The sequence below is a fragment of the Jatropha curcas genome, chromosome 10 (assembly GCF_041381405.1).
Source record: "Jatropha curcas cultivar XTBG-Jc1 chromosome 10, XTBG_Jcur_1.0, whole genome shotgun sequence".
Taxonomy (NCBI): Eukaryota; Viridiplantae; Streptophyta; class Magnoliopsida; order Malpighiales; family Euphorbiaceae; genus Jatropha; species Jatropha curcas.
Window position 1 is genome coordinate 25642357 of NC_143160.1, and position 18991 is coordinate 25661347.

At 35.4% G+C, this 18991-nt stretch overlaps 1 protein-coding gene across 1 annotated transcript; it reads left to right on the forward strand.

The window, feature by feature from the left end:
* The first annotated feature begins 7169 nt into the window (after positions 1 to 7169).
* Positions 7170 to 16560, forward strand: LOC105637280 (uncharacterized). The gene is made up of 3 exons (XM_089726562.1): positions 7170 to 7338; positions 13176 to 16004; positions 16087 to 16560. The coding sequence occupies exons 1-3, from the start codon at positions 7209 to 7211 to the stop codon at positions 16464 to 16466; spliced, it is 3339 nt and encodes a 1112-aa protein (XP_089582688.1). The 5' UTR covers positions 7170 to 7208; the 3' UTR covers positions 16467 to 16560.
* Positions 16561 to 18991: the final 2431 nt, after the last annotated feature.

Consider the following 18991-nt stretch of genomic DNA (forward strand, 5'->3'; position numbering starts at 1 on the left):
TTTCTTTGCTTGCGAAATTGTGTGGTGTGTTGCTAATGAGACAATATATTGCTGCATGTTGAGTGGGAGGACTGGTAATGGTGAGAAAACAGGGGAGGAATTGAATAAATGAAGTAAATAGTGAGTTTATGCTGAAACAGGTTTTGCTGGAAATTTTACCAGTGACTTCATCTTGATTTTAACCCCATTTAATGATGGAATTAGGAAGTGTCATAGAAGAGTTATTTGTTCCTCTATGTGTTAGCTTTACATGGGTTTTTGAATCATCCAAATCGGAGTTGTATATTGAGAGATATGACCAAAAGAGTACAGACTGTGCAGGCTGGAAAACGCGACGCGCGCGCGCGAATTGCATGACGAGCTTGCGAATTTCACCTGAAACTCTCTGACTCTCATTTTGCACATCTCGCGCTCGCGACTTTGCACTACGCGCTCGCGACTTGTGCTCGATAACTCTCTGACTCTCATTTTGCACATCTCGCGCTCGCGACTTTGCACTGCGCGCTCGCGACTTGTGCTCGATAACTCACTGACTCGCATTTTGCACTGTACGCGCTCGCGACTTTGCAAGGCGCGCTCGCGACTTGTATTTTCATGCACTTTTGGACTTCTTTTTTAATGCAATTGTATTCCTTTGCTTAACTTATATGCCTCCAATCATTTGAACACCAAAATACAACATGAGAACATGTATTAAAACAACATGCAAGCATGCAAATGATGTGAAATCAAATAAACATTATGATTTATGAAGTTATGAACTATTAAGATGATGTTGTGCTATACTTTTGACATACCAACATTATGCTCCATTGAGGTTAGGTAGAAACCATGTAGATAAGGCTATGTCGCGATATAGGATAGCAGATCTGCACCCCATACAGTTTGATACTCCGGCTACAGGCCGTTGAGTGGATATGATTATATATGGGCCATAGCAGCCAAGCATAAAGTATTCATCCAGTTTCATATAGTTTTTCTTATCACTTCGGTTTCACTATAACCTTATGGAGCCATACCGATATCTTGACATAACATTGCATGAATCATACAGCATAATAAACAGCAAGTATCATGCTATATGTGCTTATATGTTTAATTATCCATATGCGTTTACATGCTTATTTCTATATATGTATGTGCTGATTTGTTTCTTTATAAGTTGAGATATCCACTGAGCTTTATTTGCTCAGCGAGTTACCTATTTAACTCGCAGGTTTTGAGGCTGGACCGTAGAGAGTCGGCTTACAACTGCTGCAGTTCATCTGTAGAAGACTCAGTCTTCAGGGTAGCTACTCATTTTAATGTGTATCTTTTGTCTATCCTTTTCATGGCATGTATAGGGCACACAGTTGGGCCCATTTCATTTTGTAAACCAGTATAATGTCTTGTAAATATTATATACATTCTTAATGTCAACAGCATCAGCATGATATTATATTCCATATACATTATAATAGCAGCATGACAGGACATAAGTGAACCAGTTTGTAGCGTATCGGTTCGGTTCATTCGGGTTTACGGGTGGACCGGGAAGGGATGTTACAATAACTATTGTAAAAAAGCATTAAATCCTTTAGCAAAATAGATACCTAGGAATACATTTAAAAGGACTATCTTATCTATTTATTTAAAAGAAAAAGAAATTTTAAAAAATGTATTAGCAAATTTTGATGGTAAAATTGCTATTTGTTATAATATCTGGTGTGATGCATGGCAAAATCATTTTTATATGTGTGTTACTTCCCATTAGATTGACAATGAATGGAAAATTCAAAAAAGAATTATTGTACTTAGAATTTTTAATGACTTTCACACCGCCCATAATATTTTTACCATGTTAAATATTATTTTAGAAGAATATGTTTTGACTAAAAAAATTTTCACAATTGGTTTTGATAATGCTAGTACAAATACGACATCAATAAATGAATTAAAAACTCTGTCAATCCAAATTTGGTGGACAATTTTATCACACTAGATATGCCTGTCATATTTTAAATTTATGTATTCAAGATGTATTAATAACATTAAATGTATTTTTATGTTCAATAAAAAATGTTTTAAATCGTTTATGGACACATGGATATCTTAAAAAAGAATTTAAAAATTTTTGTCACTCTATGGGAAAAAAATATAAAAAATTTCAAGAAATATTCCCACAAGGTAGAATTTAACTTATAAAATGTTAAATGAGTTTTATGAATATAAAGATATTCTTTTTTTTTTCATTTATGCAATTGCATGCATTATATTTTGAACTTTATCCAACCAATTGGACTATTTATAAAAAAAATATTAGATATTTTGCATGTTTTTGAAAATTGTACAAGAATTTTAGTAGTGTTTATTATCTTACTTGCTATTTATTTCCATTTCATTGTTTGGCCATAAGTAGTGCCATAATTGAAAATGAAAATGATGATGATTTACAAAAATGTATATTCATGATGAAAACTAAACGGTTAAAATATTATACTGAAATTTCTGATTTAAATTCAGTTGCATTTTTTCTTTGTCCTAGATTTAAGTTAGTTGCATTACAAGAATTTTTTCATCTTTATTATGGATCTTTTAATATTGAAGTAGATTATTTTTCTCTTACTAATAATGTTTTAAGGTATGTCCGTCAATTATATGATGAGTGTTCTAAATTAGTATCTCCCCTTCCTCAAGTATCACATCTACAGAGTACACAATCCACTAAATTTCATTCTACACAATTTACTTTCATGTAAAATGTTTCAAAGAAACCAAGGGAGGGTCCACATTCATACACAGAAATTGAGACATATATTAGCACATATTTTAAGTTTTTAGGCGATGATGCGAATGAAGACCTAACAAAATTTAACATTTCGGGTTGGTGGAAAAAACATGCAAATCGCTTTTTAGTCTTAGCTTCAATTGCAAAAAATATTCTTGCTTGTCCAATTTTTACTGTTGCAGTGGAACAAGCTTTTAGTGCGAAAGGACAAATTTTAGATCCAATACGGTCAAGATTATCGCCAAATAATGTGGAAATGCAAGAATGTATTGACGATTGGACTAAAGCGACGTTGAGAACTCAAAACCAACAAAATTCAAGCGATGATGATGATTCCGGCTCATTAACGGAGACTAGTAGCACTGACGACTAAAATTAATTATTATAATTAGGAGGTTATTTTCCATTGTAATAATAAAAAAAAAGAACTATATGAGCTTTAATTTCCTCTAATTCCCAAGAGGATACATAGGCAATTAAATTAAAAATTTTAAATTTTAATTTAATTCAAGCGCAAAATAAAAAACTTATAATTTTCTATATTAGTGAATTAGCAAAATTTGTAAATTTAATGTAATAATAGTTCTAAGTTAATAGAAAATTTTCTTTTAAAATTTTATAATAATTTATTTAGTTAATAAAATCTAAACATTTTAAAATTATTATTTATTTATGAATTGGGAATCAAAATTTTATTTATTTTTTAAAAATTTGTGTAATATCAGAACCGAATCGGAACCGTAATTCGAACCGTCGATTCATTAAAACCGTGTTGAAACCGGAACTAGAGGTTCAAGGGTCGATTCAAAATTTTAAACATCTCGAACCGCGGTTCAATGAGGGAGACATATAATGATGAAGTTATAAGAATATGATGAATTAGTAGATGAACAAGTAGCAAGAAGTTCAAAAACAATTTGAGATCCAAATAAGTGAAATTGAAATATTCATAAATCATAGACATACCTCAATTTTTTATTTAACATCACCATCAACCCATTTAATTGGGTCCATATATGGCTATCATAGAAGTATTCATGTGCAGTAATGGGTAAACATTTGTTTCCCATCTTGGGGTGGAGTTCAACGGTTAGTTGTTCTTCTTCCCGGTTGTCATATTTGTCACCAAAGGCAATGAACGGTGATTAATGTTCAGGGCAAAGGAGATTAGATCAAGTTCTTTTATCAGTCATTTTCTTCAAAACGAGGGTAATAAAATTTTGAAGTGGATTTAAGAGGAAAATCACACAAACAATATTTGAGGAGTGAACAATAACATATTTCTAGTTGATTTTGACCACTTAGTAAAATGGATTCCAAAATAAATCCAACAATAACCAATGACTTGTTTGCAATGAACTAAGATTAGAAAAAACTATTTAAACAATAACGAAAAAGCTCATAAACAACCACGTTGAGTAGGTGGAACACTCGCAGGCAGCATCAACCATAAAGTAAGAATTGCCAGCCAATTAATGTTCGAGATACAAAAAATCAAAAAACCAAGATTGTGAGACAAAGTTTTGCAAGCTGCTTTATGCACCATATAGAAATTTATTTTTGTCCTGTGCTAGGAAAGCACTGATTAGAACTACTCACCTACTTAAGACATGAAGGAAAGCATCCTCTCTAAGTTCTAAGTGCATTATTTGTTATTTCTAGCAATAATGTCCTAATTAGGCAGGTATGCAACCAATTTTTAGTTTTCATTTCTCATTTTGCTATGTTACCTTTAAGCCTCTTATTTGTTGACCGGTAAGTGACAATGAGAAAAACATGGAAAATGCATAAGGTTGATGATAACACCTCCTATACCCTCTGAAAATAATTATCAAAGAATAGCAAAATCGGCAAGAAATTCACAAATGAGGATAACATACCAGAGGCTTGATTAAGCACATTTAAAGCCATCGAGTCCCAAAGATCCACAAGTTCCTGTCCGTCAATATTAAATTTACTCTGCAATCGCAATGCACGGAGAACCCCCTCAGCAGATTCAAATTCAAAAAACCCAAAGCCTCTAGGAGTCCCATCGGTGGGGTCTTGAGCGTACCATAGCTGGGTATGGAGATGGATAACATTGAATTCCATTTGGCATAGGCGAGTTATGTCTAAAGGCCGGATTTGGAGGCTGAGCTGGTGGAATCTGATAAGGCATCATAGGAGGTGGAGCTACTACTACTCTAGGAGTACTAGAAGCCATAACTGGCTGAGCACTCACTACAAGCGGTTGAACGCCAATGGTAGGGTTTTGATAATTCGGCAACGTAGAGAATTGAGGAACTAGATGGAAAGATTGAGCAATGGGAGGCACAGATGCCCCAGCGACTTGAGGCAGCGGCACGTGTGATGGAAACACATGTACTGGTGGAGATACTAAAGTTGGGTTCGGATTTAGGCTAAGGTTAGGGTTAGCGTTTGGTGGGGGGAGGAGTTGCGGATTATTGTTGTGGCGGTGCCGATGCTGTTGAGGAATCAAATGTTGGATTGGGTAGAATGTTTAGAATTTGATTCTATGGTAATGGCGGTAGTAGGAGAAGAGAGAGGGTTCACCATTAACACATATTACAAGGATTTATTCTCCTTTTTTTTATTACTTTTATTATTATTGTGGTGTAAGGTGTGTTCCACACTCAACGTATCATTTATTAATTATCAGAATTTATAAATTTAGGATATATATATTGAAGATAAAGTATATGTGGATAAAAATTATAGAAATCCAATTGAAGTGTTAATTAAAATCTATTTTCTTCCTATCAATCGAATAATTCTTTTCATACTAAGTGAATTTCTTTTGGTAGGTAACACTTGCACGTATTTATTTGCATGTATCTGTTTCTCCTACCGCGTGAGATGACACGCATATGTTAAAGGAACATCTCTAGCCACCTTCATTTTTGACAACTGCAATGCCTCGTGTCTTTCTGGCTCTCCATCGTCACATACGTATGAGAATCATCAGAGTTTACAATGACGATCCTGTTCATTTCTTTATATATATTTCATATTCTAAGGCTTGGGTTGGCGTGGGAGCAGACTGCTTCAAACGTGACCATTGGATGTATTATCATACATATAATAATAAGATCTAATTTTCTTCTAAAAAGATTGGGTTTTTTTTTTTTTTTTCCTAAAAAGTGAAGATTTAGAGTACATATAATATATAATGCAAAACTACAATTCTATAATATAATTTTTTTTTTTACAGAGACTGCAAAAATAAATTTTCCAAGAAAATAGATTCAATTAAAACTAAAATATCACAAATTTATTAATCATCATAAGTTATATTTTTCATCATAAGTTATATATATATATATATATATATATATATATATATATATATATAGTTTTATGCCCATCCAAATCCTACTTTGCTTTCTTTCCTTTTAAAAAAAAAAAGAAAAAAAGACTAGGTTTGAATTAATATAAAATAAGACTTTATTAATAATAAAAATGGAGTAATTACATAGTTGTTAGATTTTGATCAAATGAAGTAATAAGGATTCTAATTTTTGAAATTAAACCATCCATGCATTATCGTTCTATTATACTAGTAAGTCCTTACCTACAAAATTCTTGCTTTTTTTCTTTTAGTCAATATAATAATAATAATAAAAAAATATATAATGATTAATATTTGATAAAGTTCTTATTCATGTATTTGATAAAGTTCTAGAGACTATATGGTAATTTATCTCTTAAAAGCATTTTTGACGTTAATGATTATAACACACAGATCAGATAATTTAAATTTTGAAAATTAAAATTTTTTAGTACTATCTCTATTTCATAATATTTGTTATATTTAAAAAATAATTTGTTCTAAAATATTTTTAATGAGTAATAAATTTATTTTTTTCATATTTACAATTTGTATATGACTAATAATTATTATTTTATTTAATAGTTTTCTTAAACAATTAGTATTAAATTAAAAATAATATAATAAATTTGCTTAATAATTTATTATAATTTAGACAAATTTAATATATTTTTTAAAGAGATTGAAATTTTAGATGTGACAAGTATTATGGAATAAAGATATTAATATAATTCATCAAATTTGAGGGACTAAATAGTAATTATACTTTGGGGGGTATAATTACCACGCAGGTACGGAAACGGAAAGAGCTGCATCTTGTAAAGAGGACAGGTGGTCCCCCCAAGTCCACCGCTTTTCTCAAGTCAAAGTCCAAAAAATAAGTGGGAACTCTGAAACTCGAATTCTTGAACCGATCGTTGGAATTTCTTGATTTTGTTACAACTATTCTGGTTTCACACTTACCATTCTATATTAATGAAACAATTCTCATTTTCTTCAACACTCAACCAATTCTTGATTACTATTTACTGCTGTTTGTCATCTCTCATTTCAGCCTTTCTTCTTTCTTCTTCCTCCCCATTCCAACCAACTTAAAAGGTCCTCAGTTAAGGTATGTCTCTCGTTTTTAACCATTTCTTGCTTCTATGTCTGTCGTCTTTATCTGCTGTTTTTGCTCTCAACTCTGATGGGTCTACTCTATTGTCACTCTTAAGGCACTGGACTCATGTGCCTTCTTCCATACATTCTGTTGGGTTTGGGTTCCCTTCCTATGTGGTAAAAGCCCATATTTTGAAGTCCACTAACTAATTATTGTTTTACAATTATGCCCCTCAACTAACAGCCATATTCCTAATATTTTTTGGCTCTCATTTGATCGACACACAACCAGAAATCGTGTGAGAAAAACAGAGGAGAGGAGAGGGTTTTTCTGCACAGCCCCATCCAGCACCAGCCACCGTGTTCTGGAGATTCCTGGAGTTTCAACCGTTGGATCGTTGTGATTTTGGATATGTTGTTCTTTGCTCTCTGTTCTTGATTCTCACCGTAGGGATTTTCATTTGGAGGTTCAGAGATTGAGTTCTGGGTCTGAATCCGAAGCTATCCTGTTCTGCTTCTAGCTCTGCATAGCTTCATCTTCTTCAGCGTTTTCGGCAGTCATCCTTTGTCGGATTGAGCTGATTTTTGGTGAGCTTGTTCCTAACATCCAACTCTTGATTCTGACTGATCAGTTTAATTTTTGGATGAGTAGAACTTTTTAAATGTATTGAGAACAACAGCTGTGTTTTGTGATCACTCTATTGTGTTCCCACACATTTATTTGTGGTTGTTTGTGGTATAGCTACATATTTTGATGGTTGTAGCTTGCTGTAAGTTGTAAGACAATATTTGTGATAGTGAACTTTATTTCCTTGGACCGGAGGAGAGGTCCCGTGGTTTTTATCCTTCACACCGGAGGAGTTTTCCACGTAAAAAGATTTGTGTTCATGTGGTGAATGTTATTTTTGATTGTGTATGATTTGGGTCAGCTTGTGTTGCTTGAATTTGTTGCTCATTGTTACTCCTAATAGATTCATTCAAGTGGGGAAGTTTTTGTTGTGAGGTCAGATTCTGTGTTACTTCCCATCATAGTGGTATCAGAGCTGCAGTTATTTTGTTGATTGAGCATTTTTTGCTTGTTTGAATTATGGAGGTAAATATGAGTAAAATGATTTGTTTGGATGGCACAAACTATCACACTTGGAAAGGAAAGATGAAAGACCTTTTGTTTTTAAAGAAACTACATTTGCCTGTATTTGCTACTAGTAAGCCTGAGTCTAAGTCTGATGAAGAATGGGAGTTTGAGCATCAGCAAGTATGTGGTTTTCTTAGGCAATGGGTTGAGGATAATGTATATAATCATATTGTTAATGATACAAATGCCAAAACTTCGTGGGAAAAGCTAGAATCTTTGTATGCTTCTAAAACTGGTAACAACAAGTTGTTCTTACTTAAGCAAGCCATACGCCTGCAGTACAAAGAAGGGAGCTCAGTACTTGACCATGTAAATGAATTTCAGGGTATCTTTGATCAGTTATCCAATATGGGTGTCAAGTTTGATGAGGACATTATGAGACTTTGGTTGTTGAATACACTTCCTGACTCTTGGGAAAACTTTAGGGTATCTTTGACAAATTCTGCTCCTGATGGTGTTGTAACTATGCAGTATGTGAAGAGTGGTGTTCTGAATGAAGAAGTAAGAAGGAGAACTCAGGGCGCTTCCACATCACAGTCAGATATTTTGGTTACTGAAAGCAGGGGGAGAAGCAAGAGTAGAAGTCATGATCACAATAGTAGAAGCAAGAGTAGGAGTAAATCAAAGTCAAGGTATAAGAGCCTTGAATGTCATTATTGTGGTAAATCTGGGCATATCAAACGGTACTGTTACAAGTGGAAAAAGGATAACAAAACCAATAAAGGCAAGCAAGAAAAGAATGGCAATGATGAAAATGGTGATCGTGTCAGTGTTGCTACTTCAGTTGATTTGGCTGTTGTTCATGATGGAAGTATGATTAATGTTGCCAGCAATGAGGTTCTTTGGGTAGTTGATAGTGGAGCTGCACACCATGTTGCTACAAAGAAAGAATTCTTCACATCTTACACTCCTGGTGATTTTGGAACTTTACGGATGGGAAATGGATCTGTATCCGAAGTAGTGGGCATTGGCAATGTAACTGTGGTGACCAACCTTGGTATGAAGTTGATACTTAAGAATGTTAAACATGCGCCAGATGTGAGGTTGAATTTGATATCCTGTGACGCTTTATATAATGATGGATATGGCACCAATTTGTTTAATCATGGCATTGTTTATAAAGGCTCTTTGGTTGTGGCTAAAGGGTTTAGAGGTTCAGGTTTGTATTGGCTACTGACTACTATCCCTACAGATCTTGTGAATGCAGTTGAAAATGATAGTTCAACAGAATTATGGCACAAGAGATTGAGTCACATCAGTGAAAAGGGTCTGAATATTCTAGCTAAGAAGAATTTGCTTTCTGGTTTGCAAGGTGGAGAGTTAGACACTTGTGAGCATTGTTTGGCTGGAAAACAGAAACGGGTCTCCTTTAAACATCATCCTCCTTCTAGAAAAGAAGAGTTGTTAGAGCTAGTACACTCAGATGTATGTGGTCCTTTGAAGGATAAGTCATTTGGTGGTGCACAGTACTTTGTGACTTTTATTGATGATCACTCAAGAAAGCTTTGGGTTCGTGTGTTAAAGTCAAAGGATCAAGTACTCGGTGCATTTAGAGAATTTCACACTTATGCTGAGAGAGAAACAGGTAAAAAGTTGAAATGTGTTCGTACTGATAATGGAGGTGAATATTGTGGGCCATTTGATTCTTATTGTCGAGAGCATGGTATCAGACATCAGAAGACACCTCCTAAGACTCCACAGTTGAATGGCTTGGCAGAAAGGATGAACAGAACCTTGATGGAGAGAGTTAGATGTACGCTTTCAGATGCAAAACTACCTAATTCTTTTTGGGGTGAGGCATTGTATGCAGTTGCACATGTCATCAATCTTACTCCTACCGTTCCTTTGAATAATGATGTTCCTGATAGTTTTTGGTATGGTAAGAAGCCTTCATATGATCATCTACGGGTATTTGGGTGCAAATGTTTTGTTCATGTTCCTAAAGATGAAAGGTCCAAGCTAGATGCCAAGACAAGACAGTGTATCTTCATTGGCTACGGTCAAGATGAGTTTGGCTATAGGTGTTATGATCCTATTGAGAAGAAAGTTTATAGAAGCCGTGATGTGGTCTTTATTGAAAATCAGACTATTGAAGATATTGGCAAAATGGAGAAACCAAAACCTCAAAATAATAGCTTGGTTGATGTAGATCCAGTTCCGTCAGCTTCAACACCTGCTGCAGTTGATGTTAGAAATCAGGTTGATCTTCAGGATAATACTGAAGAGGCAGATGAGGTTGATATTCCTATAGATGATGCAACTGATGATCAGTATGAGACACTTGAGGGACAACAAGAGGCTCCAGTCAGAAGGTCTACCAGAAATCATATTCCATCTACAAGGTATTCTCCTAGTGAGTATGTATTGTTGACAGATGCAGATGAGCCAGAATGCTACCAAGAAGCTGTTGAGAGTGAGGAAAAGACAAAATAGATTATTGCTATGAAAGATGAAATGCAATCCTTATATGACAATGATACTTTTGAACTGGTGAAGCTTCCTAAAGATAGAAAAGCCTTGAAGAATAGGTGGATCTATAAGGTGAAGCATGAAGAGAATTCATCATCCCCTCGGTATAAAGCGAGATTAGTTGTCAAGGGCTTTAGTCAGAGAAAGGGGATTGATTTTGAAGAAATTTTCTCACCAGTGGTTAAGATGTCTTCCATCAGGGTTATCTTGGGTTTAGCTGCTACACTTGATTTAGAGATTGAGCAGATGGATGTGAAAACTGCATTTCTTCATGGTGACTTAGAAGAGGAAATTTATATGGAGCAGCCTGAAGGTTTTGTGGTGAAGGGCAAAGAAAATTATGTTTGCAAGTTGAAAAAGAGCTTGTATGGTTTAAAACAAGCACCAAGGCAGTGGTATAAGAAGTTTGAGTCTGTTATGGTTCAGCAAGGCTACAAAAAGACTACTTCTGATCATTGTGTTTTTGTGCAAAGTTTTTCTGACAATGACTTTATCATTTTGCTGTTGTATGTTGATGATATGCTTATTGTAGGTCCTAACTCCTCCAGAATTATGAATTTGAAGAAAGACTTGAGCAAGTCTTTTTCTATGAAGGATTTAGGCCCGGCAAAGCAAATTCTTGGCATAAAGGTCATTCGTGACAGAAGATGCAAGAAATTATGGCTTTCACAAGAGAAGTATATTGAGAAGGTACTACAACGGTTCAATATGGCTAAGGCTAAGGCTGTAAGTACACCTCTCCCTACATCTATTAGATTGAGTGTGAAGCAGTCTCCTTCCAATGAGCAAGAGAAAGAATTCATGCAAAAGGTTCCTTATGCATCTGCAGTAGGAAGTTTGATGTATGCTATGGTTTGTACTAGACCAGATATAGCTCATGCAGTTGGTACAGTTAGTAGATTTCTTTCTAATCCAGGTAAGGAGCATTGGAATGCAGTTAAATGGATATTGAGATATCTCCGTGGTACTTCAGGTTTGAAGTTGTGTTTTGGGTCTGAAAAGCTTATGCTTTGTGGTTACACTGATTCTGATATGGCTGGGGATATTGATTCTAGAAAGTCTACTTCTGGGTACTTGATTACATTTGCAGGGGGAGCTGTGGCATGGCAATCCAGGTTGCAAAAATGTATTGCTTTATCTACTACAGAGGCTGAGTTCATTGCAGCTACTGAAGCATGCAAGGAGTTGCTATGGATGAAAAAATTTGTGAATGAGCTTGGCTTTACTCAGGAAAGGTATGTTTTATTTTGCGATAGCCAGAGTGCTATTCATCTTGGTAAGAATCCAACTTTTCATGGTAGATCTAAACATATTGATGTGAGATATCATTGGATCCGTGATGTTTTGGATTCTAAGTCAATTGAGCTTGAGAAGATTCATACGGATGATAATGGTGCTGATATGTGCACAAAGTCTCTACCAAGAATGAAGTTTGAAATATGCCGTTTGAGTGCCGGTTTGGGCACCTCTTCCACATAGTCGGGAAGGGGGAGAATTGTTGGGTTTGGGTTCCCTTCCTATGTGGTAAAAGCCCATATTTTGAAGTCCACTAACTAATTATTGTTTTACAATTATGCCCCTCAACTAACAGCCATATTCCTAATATTTTTTGGCTCTCATTTGATCGACACACAACCAGAAATCGTGTGAGAAAAACAGAGGAGAGGAGAGGGTTTTTCTGCACAGCCCCATCCAGCACCAGCCACCGTGTTCTGGAGATTCCTGGAGTTTCAACCGTTGGATCGTTGTGATTTTTGGATATGTTGTTCTTTGCTCTCTGTTCTTGATTCTCACCGTAGGGATTTTTATTTGGAGGTTCAGAGATTGAGTTCTGGGTCTGAATCCGAAGCTGTCCTGTTCTGCTTCTAGCTCTGCATAGCTTCATCTTCTTCAGCGTTTTCGGCAGTCATCCTTTGTCGGATTGAGCTGATTTTTGGTGAGCTTGTTCCTAACATCCAACTCTTGATTCTGGCTGATCAGTTTAATTTTTGGATGAGTAGAACTTTTTAAATGTATTGAGAACAACAGCTGTGTTTTGTGATCACTCTATTGTGTTCCCACACATTTATTTGTGGTTGTTTGTGGTATAGCTACATATTTTGATGGTTGTAGCTTGCTGTAAGTTGTAAGACAATATTTGTGATAGTGAACTTTATTTCCTTGGACCGGAGGAGAGGTCCCGTGGTTTTTATCCTTCACACCGGAGGAGTTTTCCACGTAAAAAGATTTGTGTTCATGTGGTGAATGTTATTTTTGATTGTGTATGATTTGGGTCAGCTTGTGTTGCTTGAATTTGTTGCTCATTGTTACTCCTAATAGATTCATTCAAGTGGGGAAGTTTTTGTTGTGAGGTCAGATTCTGTGTTACTTCCCATCACATTCAACTTGGGATTCTTCACACTCTACTCCTTGTTCATGGTCAGGCATACAATGTCACCCTACTTCTTTCACTATACTCACTGTGAACCTTTCCGGTTATGGAATTTCTGGCCAACTGGGTCCGGAAATAGGAAATTTATCTACTTTGCAAACCTTGGACTTGAGTAATAACAATTTCTCTGGTCAAATACCCTTTCAATTAGCTAGTTGTAGTTTACTCGAGTACTTGGATTTGTCCTCCAATGGCTTTACTGGACAAGTACCTGATAATTTTAACTACCTGCAACATTTACGTTTCTTGGTTTTGTACTCTAATTCACTGTCTGGCAAGGTACCTGAATCATTGTTTCTTATTTCGAGTTTGGAATCTGTGTATTTGAATAATAACAATTTCACTGGTTCAATCCCTACTAGTGTGGGTAACTTGACTCATGTTCAAGAACTATGGCTATATGGCAATAAGTTATCTGGTACTGTTCCAGAGACAATTGGAAATTGTAGTAAATTGCAAGGGCTGTATTTGGGTGAGAACCAGTTGGTTGGTTCTTTGCCAAAGACTCTCACTAATCTAAAAAGCCTTGTTTATTTATTTCTAGCTCATAATAGTTTTCAAGGTAGCATTCCTTTAGGTTTTGGCAATTGCAAGAATTTGAGTGTTTTAGACCTTTCATTCAATTGCTTCAGTGGGGGCCTCCCATCTGATTTGGGAAATTCAACTAGCTTAACAATCTTAGCCATTGTTCATAGCAACTTAACAGGCAGCATTCCCTCTTCCCTTGGCCTGCTAGACAAGCTCTTTGCTCTAGACCTTTCTGAAAACCGATTGTCTGGGAAAATTCCCCATGAACTTGCAAATTGCAAGTCCTTGACAAGCTTAAAGTTATATAAAAACCAGCTTGAGGGAGCGATTCCTGCTGAATTGGGAAAGCTGACTCAGTTGCAGGACCTTGAATTGTTTACTAATAATTTGAGTGGGGAGATTCCAATAAGCATTTGGAGAATACAAAGTCTCGAGTACTTCCTTGTGTACAATAACAGCCTTTCTGGTGAACTGCCTGTTGAGATGACTAAGCTGAAGCATCTAAAGAACATTTCTTTATATGATAATAACTTTTTTGGAGTCATACCCCAAAGTTTGGGAATCAACAGCAGCTTATTGCAGCTGGATTTCACTAATAATAAGTTTACCGGTGAAATTCCACCAAATCTTTGCTTTGGAAAGCAACTACGGGTTCTAAATTTGGGTCATAATCAACTTCAAGGCAGCATTCCTTCTGATGTTGGACGCTGTTCGTCACTCTGGAGATTGATCCTTAAAAATAATAACATTTCCGGAACCCTTCCTGAATTTGCAGAAAATCCAACCCTTTCTCACATGGACATCAGTAACAATATAATATCAGGCCCAATTTCTCCAAGCCAGGGCAACTGTTCTGGTCTTACATCTATTGACTTCTCCAGGAACAAGTTGACAGGGCTTATACCACCTGAGCTTGGCAATCTTGTAAAGCTTGAGGAGGTAAATCTTTCATATAATCAACTTTTTGGTTCTTTACCATCTCAGTTATCACATTGTCACAAATTATACAAGTTTGATGTGGGCGTCAATTCATTGAATGGTCCAATTCCCTCGAGTCTGAGGAATTGGACTAACTTATCCACTTTGATTCTGAGGGAGAATCAGTTTACCGGAGGCATTCCGCATTTTCTGTCAGAACTGGAAAGGCTTACAGAACTACAAATTGGTGGAAATTTATTGGGAGGTGAAATTCCTTCTTCGATTGGATCATTGAAAGGTTTACAATATGCATTGAATCTCAGTAGTAATGGATTGACTGGTGCAATACCTTCAGAGCTGGGAGATTTAATCAAGCTAGAACAACTCGATATATCTAACAACAATCTTGCAGGAACATTGAATGTTCTTGGTGACATCCATACATTGGTCCGAGTAAATGTCTCATACAATCTCTTCACAGGTCCAATACCAGACACCTTGATGGCCTTTCTTAACTCATCTCCCTCATCATTTGTGGGCAATACTGGCCTATGTGTCAATTGTGCTCCGTCAGGTAGCTTCACATGTGCTGGGAATGGAAATTTGAGATCATGTGCAAGTCGATTAAGCAATAAAAAAGGCCTTACTAAAGTTGAAATTGCAATGATAGGCTGTGGTGTGGCTTCTGCCTTTGTTCTTGTTGGACTGGCATGTACATTTGTCCTGCATAGAGGGCATAAGCAGGACGCGGAGATTGCTGCAGAAGAGGGGCCAGCTTCACTATTCAGCAAAGTGATGGAAGCAACTGAGAATCTAAATGATCGATACATTATTGGAAGGGGAGCCCATGGCACTGTTTATAAAGCTTCATTAGGCAAGGACAAAGTTTTTGCTGCAAAGAAAATTGCTTTTAGTAATAACGGAGGAAACAAAAGTATGGTTAGAGAAATTCAAACCATAGGGAAAATCAGGCACCGGAATCTGATCAGGTTGGAGGAGTTTTGGTTAAGAAAAGATTATGGGTTCATTCTCTATAGACAAATGGAAAATGGGAGCCTTCGTGATATTTTGCATGGAAAAAATGCTCCATCAACTCTCGAGTGGAATGTGCGCTTCAGAATAGCCATTGGAACTGCCCATGCATTGGCATATCTACATTATGATTGCGATCCTCCAGTGTTGAATCGAGATGTCAAGCCAGAAAACATTCTCTTCGACTCTGATATGGAGACTCATATCTCAGATTTTGGTATTGCTAAGCTTCTGGATCAATCTCCTGCATCGGCATCCTCCAGCTTGGTTATCGGTACGCCAGGATACATTGCACCAGGTAACTTCTTTTGCAAACATTCTCTAGAATCTGCTAGGAAAGGTACTTCATTTGGTACTCATATTTGTGTTGATTTTGACAGAAAATGCATTTATAGAGACGAAGAGTAAGGAATCAGATGTTTATAGCTATGGAATTGTTTTGCTTGAACTAATAACAAGAAAGAAGGCATTGGATCCATCATTCGGGGAGCAAACAGATATTGTGGAATGGAGTAGGTGTGTATGGAGAGATACAGAGGATATCAGAAGGATTGCAGATTCAGGCCTTGCGGAGGAATTCTATGATTCAGATATAGTGGAACAAGTAACTGATGTGTATTTGTTGGCCTTGAGATGTACTGAAATTGAACCAAGAAGAAGACCTTCAATGAGAGATGTTGTCAAGAAATTACAAGAAGCAAATGCCCAAAATGGGTCATTGCACATTTGCTCTATTCAAGATGCAGAGATGTGTATTTGAGCACAAGGAATTAGTTAGCAGATCAGTCATAATTGCTTGTATTTCCTTTCTGTTTTAATAATATCATACTAATACTAGGCTTTCAATTCTACAATAGTTGCTCTTGTTGATAACTAAAATATAATTTTGTTATTGGAAAATTACGATCTAATTTTGTTATTTTTTCAATTAGATTCAGAAAATGAGAAATTTATTGGAAAATCAATGCACTTTATTTAATCAAGCAAGTTAGCATTAATGTACAGTTTCAAATGAAAAATCAGAACCACGTCTTAACTGAAAATCAGCATTGCACTTGGAAGAATGAAAGGGGTTGCGAAGGAACAGAGACTAGTGGGCTGTTGAGCTCGTGACCCCATCAACAGCTTTTTGTTTTTCCACTTAAGCTTTGCTCGGCAATAACTTTTTAAGTAGTTTTTAACGATTAATTAAAATGCTAAATATTCTTTTTTATAGTGTTTCATAACATAACGTTTGAATTAGCTTTTATAGGTTAAAGTAATGTTTTATAAAAAGTTAACTCATATAAACAGACCCTTAATCTTTCCAATGCTTCCTGACAAATCTCATTAAGTCAGACATTTTCTATCTTCTGACAACACAGTGCAATATTAATGTCTATTATGCAAACTATTGCCAACTAAATTTGGAAATTAGAAATTTGGATATGTTCAACAAAATTAACTGTTTTAGTAGCGTTTAGCAGTTTAAGTAGCTTTTCATAAAACGAAAGTTAAACGAGCTGTTTGAGTAACTTTTCATAAAATACTAAGAGTTAAACGTTACATGAGTTAACTTTTCACAAAACCCTACCTTAATTTCGAAAAGTTAATCCAAAATTTATGTTATATTACCGAATACCGTAAAAAGTTGCTTTGCAAACCTTAAACCACTTTTCAATTAGGTAGTTGTAGATTACTTCAGTAGTTGGATTTCCTTCAGTGTCGGGTATAATTAAAATTTTGAGGTATTTGTCCAGTGAAGTTACGGATGTGTTTTTGTGGGTCTTGACATGAACTGAAAGGGAACCAAGGAAAAGATCCTCAGTTATAGATGATGTTAAGCAATTACAAAACGCAAAACTTTCTTCTGTTCAAGTATTTTTAACTGATAGATAATTGATTTTATTATAAGTAAAAATAATATTAGACTTTCTATAATAATTATCTTAATTTGATAAAAAATTATTAAATATAATTAACATTTAACATTCAATATGATAAGAGTTCCTGCAAAATCTTCCTATTTTGTTAGCTTTTTCAAATTAGGTTAGGACTAATGTAGAATGTAAAATGAAAAACTAGAACCACAGTTCAACTAAAAATCAGAGTATCAGGTGCATTGAACTTGAAAGAATAGCTTAGTCAAAGAATAGATACATAATCGAATTCAGGATCGAATAAAATATTCAGCATTTACAGACTCAAACTGAACTCAACCATGAAGAGATTCCCAGACTTCACAAAAATTGAGAAGATGAAAAAAATTAGATCAAACCATAAGCTAATCTGCTTAGTGCTTACAAATCCTTCAAGGAATATATTCAACGAGCCAAATATACACAAGGGTTTAGAACTTTGTCTTAGGAACTCCCATGAGATCTGACAGATGAAATGGATTGTGCAGAAACAGAGGCTGTTGGGCTGTTGAGTTCACGGTCCCCATCAACAGCTTTTGGTTTTCCACTTAATCTTTCCAATGCTTCTTGACAAATCTCATTAAACCAGTCATCCTCTGGCAATACACTGCATTAAAAGTGGAAAACGAATCAGGTTTTGTAAATGCAATCCATTTAATGTCTGGTAAGCATATTGAAGAAAGCACATGAATGTAGAATTTGAAATAAGAAGGATAATAATGTAAAGAACCAGAAGGAGAATTAAGGATGGATAGTTGACAATGGGTCTTATTTCCATGGATCATCTTCACATATAATTTGCTTCCACTTAATTACCGTAAAGCTTAAACTGCACATACACATTGCAATATAAATTTCAATTATTACGACTCGTTCTCACACTAGTTCTGGGTCCACTATATACATATTATATAACGAAATTGTCCGCAACCAGCCCCATCACTTGATCCCCATGCAGTGCCCAACAAGCAGAAACATCTATGCAGCATCAGGGGGGCAATTGCCTTCTATAATTCTCTAACGGAGGGAGAAAATATTTAACTCCGTAGATGTATAACCTTGTTGTTACTATAAAGTTATCCTGTTGAGAGAGGCCCAACACATCCACTCTCCCAAATTTGAAAAAAAGAAAAAAATATTGTGGTGCCTACTGAAATTTGAAAATCCACTTTGTCTTAAAATATTTGAAAGTTAACTTAAATTTCTCTTTTTACAATAATATCACACGTTGTCGGGCTAGTAACAATGATTTTAAGATTTTTAAATTTTATAAGTAAAATAGTGATTTTATATATGACTAGTATAACTATTGATAAAATAATAGAGAAATAAATAATTCTCTATCAATAGAGAACTCGTAATTTTCCTTAAAAAAAACAAAAAAAAA

Bases quoted from the DNA above. Each gene is read 5' to 3' on its own strand.
- LOC105637280 (XM_089726562.1), top strand. From the start codon at position 7,209: ATGTCTCTCGTTTTTAACCATTTCTTGCTTCTATGTCTGTCGTCTTTA. The intron at 7,339-13,175 runs ATTCTGTTGGGT...ACTTCCCATCAC, and splicing joins TCATGTGCCTTCTTCCATAC to ATTCAACTTGGGATTCTTCA. The intron at 16,005-16,086 runs GTAACTTCTTTT...TGATTTTGACAG, and splicing joins GCCAGGATACATTGCACCAG to AAAATGCATTTATAGAGACG.